Below are 3,557 nucleotides of genomic sequence, written 5' to 3'. Positions count from 1 at the left end.
CTCACATCCCTTTAATGGGTGGTTGTAAGCTCATGTATGGTCGAGGTGCTCCTGGCTCTGTGAACCATACCCTTAAAGCAATCGCTCATAGTACATTGACTCTAGACAGAGCATGGGAGACAATGTCTTTGATTGTTGGGGGTCTAGTTGACTGTCCAACAAACAACACTTCGAAAATTTCTCTCAAACGAATCAACCCCACAATAAAATCGATTCTCGTGCTTAAATTCAAGTTTAATTATTTGTGTTTGAATTTAAATTCTAAATTTAAAATTTGCATTACTACTTCAAATAAAATAATCTACTAGACTCATAAATGATTATTAAAATACTCAAATTCCGTTCTCAAATTACTTCACTTTGAATAAACAATAATCAAGTCAAATTCTTTTCTTTTTCAATTTAAACTTAAATTATTTAAAGAATCAAAATGTCTAAAATCTTGCAAGTAAAAAAGCTATCCGTAGTCACAATTGAAATAACAAAGTTGTCATAAATTGTCATCAAAGAACATGATTTGAGTTTTGTACATCTTATTTCCCTGTCATTTGTAATGATAGTAATAATTAAAGGAAAAAAAGAAGAAGAGCTATCCACAACCAAAATGCATCATGAGTCTGGAAATGAAAAAAATGGGTATTCTAATTTCTAAGGTAACGTGCTTTAACAGGATAGCTACTGGTCCCTGGTAAGTAATCCTTTCCGGTGGCGGAGCCTAGACACATGTTTTCGTAAAATTTTAATTTAGACATTTTATAATTTATAAAATTTTAAATTAATAATAAAATTATATTTTGATTTTAAAAATATTTTTCTGACCGACATTACTTTTCCATTCTTTCAAACATAACTCCACCAAAAATAAGTTAGTCTAATAAAAAAACAATTTTGTATAAAATTATAGATTCTTCTAAGATTTATTAAGTCATATAATCATAATAAATTCATGATTTTTAGTAATATAATATTAAACATAAAATATTTATATAAATGTTAATATATTAATAATTATTTTATTGGTATATTCACCGTGCTCTTTTTTTTTACCACCTAGTAAAACTTTTTATACTGAGAAAGAGATAAATATCTCTTTTCCAAAAGATAAAGGTCTGCCCATATAACCAGACATCAAAATTTAGAAGTATAGATGGCTACCATTCATTAAAAAGGCTTTCTTCCACCATTCAAATTCACAAATTTTAGTGAAGAAAAACAATAAAAAAATTTAGTGAAGAAAATATTATTTTTTTATCAGATTCAGGGTCTTCATCATCAATAGTAGAGATTAAACTTTTTTATCACGAGAGTTTTCTGAAGAGGTAAATAGTTAGTCACGTATTGTGCTCCATTCTCATGAGTAGGGATTAAATCTCTAACCACATGAGTAATGGACGAGATGAGTTACTACCACATGACTATGCCACACCTTATAGTTAAAAAAAATAAAATCATTTAATATGCTATAATAATATATAAAAATGTTTTTAATAATATCTAAAAATATAAGGTATAATAACTTATTTGGCCCTCTAACTTTATCAAAAAAAATCATTTTAGCACTCTATTTATTTTTTCACCTTTTTTAACCCTTAAACGTGCATTTTTGTCAAATCAGCCCAAAATAAATGAAAAAGTTAATGCTTTTTTATAAACTTTGTTGGCATTGCATACACATATATTATCATATAGATGATATGTCAACATTTAATTAATTTTTAAAATTAAAAAATTAAAAAATTATTTTCAAAAATTAAAAGTCATTAAAACTATTAAAAATTAGTGTTTTTAAATTTAAAAAATTAATTAAATGTTGATATGTCATCTACCTAACAATTACATGTATGCCATGTCAACAGAGTTAAGTTAACTTTATCATCTATTTTAGAATAAATTTTTTAAAATAAAATTTAAAGGCTAAAAAGACAAAAACTTAAATGAAAGACTAAAATATTTTTGTTGAGGAGAGTTATAAAAGTTAATATGACATTGAAGCACCTATTGCAAAAGACGGACAAATGAACAAGAATTTAGCACAAGAGCAATAGCAACAGAAAACAAGAAGACAAAACTAACAAGACATGACGGTTTTTTTGTTCGTTTACTTTTAGTCTCTACATCAAAAACCAAAGGTTTCAATTTCAGTTTCCTACCTTTTACATTTTCTTTTTCATGTATCATTTCTCAGGCAACAGTGACGACGTTAGTGCCATCTCCGTTGCTGAAGCTTGGCAGCACCTGAAAAGCAGAATGCCTCGATGATGATGAGGGATCCCCTTGATCAGATTGTAAAGACAACTTTAAATTCAACGGCGGACCCTCGGCGACTGAATTCAAGTTCAAGTTAAGATCAGGAAAACAAATGTTCTCTTGTGGCTGAATTTGCTCATCTTCCACCTAACCATTTGGATTAATTTAATAGAAAAATTAAAAAAAATCAAAATAGTGGCTGAAAATATTTCTACAATAAATGGTACTAATTTCTTTGCTCAATATGTTTTTAGCAGAATTCTAATGTTTCATAAAATTAATACAATTATCGTATCTAGAAAATCCACTTAGAAAATTACAAAACGAAAAAAATAGGATAATGAGAAAGATATAATAGGGAATACCATATCGAGGGTCATATCGAAGAGGCTAGATCTACGACGACGGCGGCGATTGATATTGCTTTGTCGGAGAAAGTATTTTTGAGCATGACTGGCCACTTGAGTTGGGGTTCGAGTTTTCACGAAGTATAAAGAAATCCGTCTCCAATTCCCTTTCCCCACTTTTTGTAATCCTAACAAAAATAACTTGTGCTCTTCCACGGTCCACGGTATCCCTGAAATTCATTTAAAAATAACAAGATCAAAATATAAAAGAAAATTACAAGTTTGATAATAAATCGAAAAAAAAGTAGAGATCTAAAAAAACAACCTCGCTTGCGCTCTCGATTCTTGGTGGAATGAGGAATAACATCGTCGGCAGAGGCATAATCGGCGGTGACGTACTCGTCTCCTTTATATTTGTCACCGATTTTGTTGTTATTATTAGATTCGCGAGGCTGTTCATATTGAGAAAGATTGTTCATACTAACAATTTTCCTTATCGAATCAACCACCAGTCTGACTCCAAAAAGCATGATCTCTCCTCTTTCGCCACAATTTGCAATGGAGTTACCAACGGAGGAAGAGGCAGAGGAGCACATGGCAGGCAACATTCTCTTTTTTTCTTTTTCCTGATATTGAATCTATAGTCGTTAAATCCGAGGGACAAAAAGAAAATAGAGATATATAACAAAGAAGAAATGCAAGCGAGTGGCCCTAGAGAATATATATTACGTAACGGCAAGGTGAGGTGGCCCCACGTTGTGGAAGTTGCTTTTGCTGTGCGGGAAAAGTACGCAGTGTATAATAATTGGTTGAACTATCTTATGTTAATTTATCGTCAGCCAATTTATCAAATCCCTATGAGGATACTGAGACTTGAGGAGTTTCATTTCACTACTTCGCAATTATATACCTGATATATAATGTTGCATCCTGCAAATCTGAAAAATTCAAGTTTTTTTTTAA

The 3,557-nt window shown here is 30.5% G+C and overlaps 1 protein-coding gene across 1 annotated transcript; it reads right to left on the bottom strand.

Moving 5' to 3' along the window:
* Positions 1 to 2,026: 2,026 nt before the first annotated feature.
* On the bottom strand, positions 2,027 to 3,246 carry LOC105788122 (transcription factor MYB1R1). Its single transcript, XM_012614857.2, has 3 exons — positions 2,920 to 3,246; positions 2,613 to 2,824; positions 2,027 to 2,394 (listed from the first exon to the last, which is right to left on the bottom strand). Exons 1-3 carry the CDS (start codon positions 3,200 to 3,202, stop codon positions 2,182 to 2,184), a joined length of 708 nt encoding a protein of 235 aa, XP_012470311.1. The 5' UTR covers positions 3,203 to 3,246; the 3' UTR covers positions 2,027 to 2,181.
* Positions 3,247 to 3,557: the final 311 nt, after the last annotated feature.

Source organism: Gossypium raimondii, chromosome 2 (genome assembly GCF_025698545.1).
Source record: "Gossypium raimondii isolate GPD5lz chromosome 2, ASM2569854v1, whole genome shotgun sequence".
In the NCBI taxonomy this organism is placed as follows: domain Eukaryota; kingdom Viridiplantae; phylum Streptophyta; class Magnoliopsida; order Malvales; family Malvaceae; genus Gossypium; species Gossypium raimondii.
Note: the sequence above shows the minus strand (reverse complement) of the source record. Positions and strands in the feature narration are given on the sequence as shown.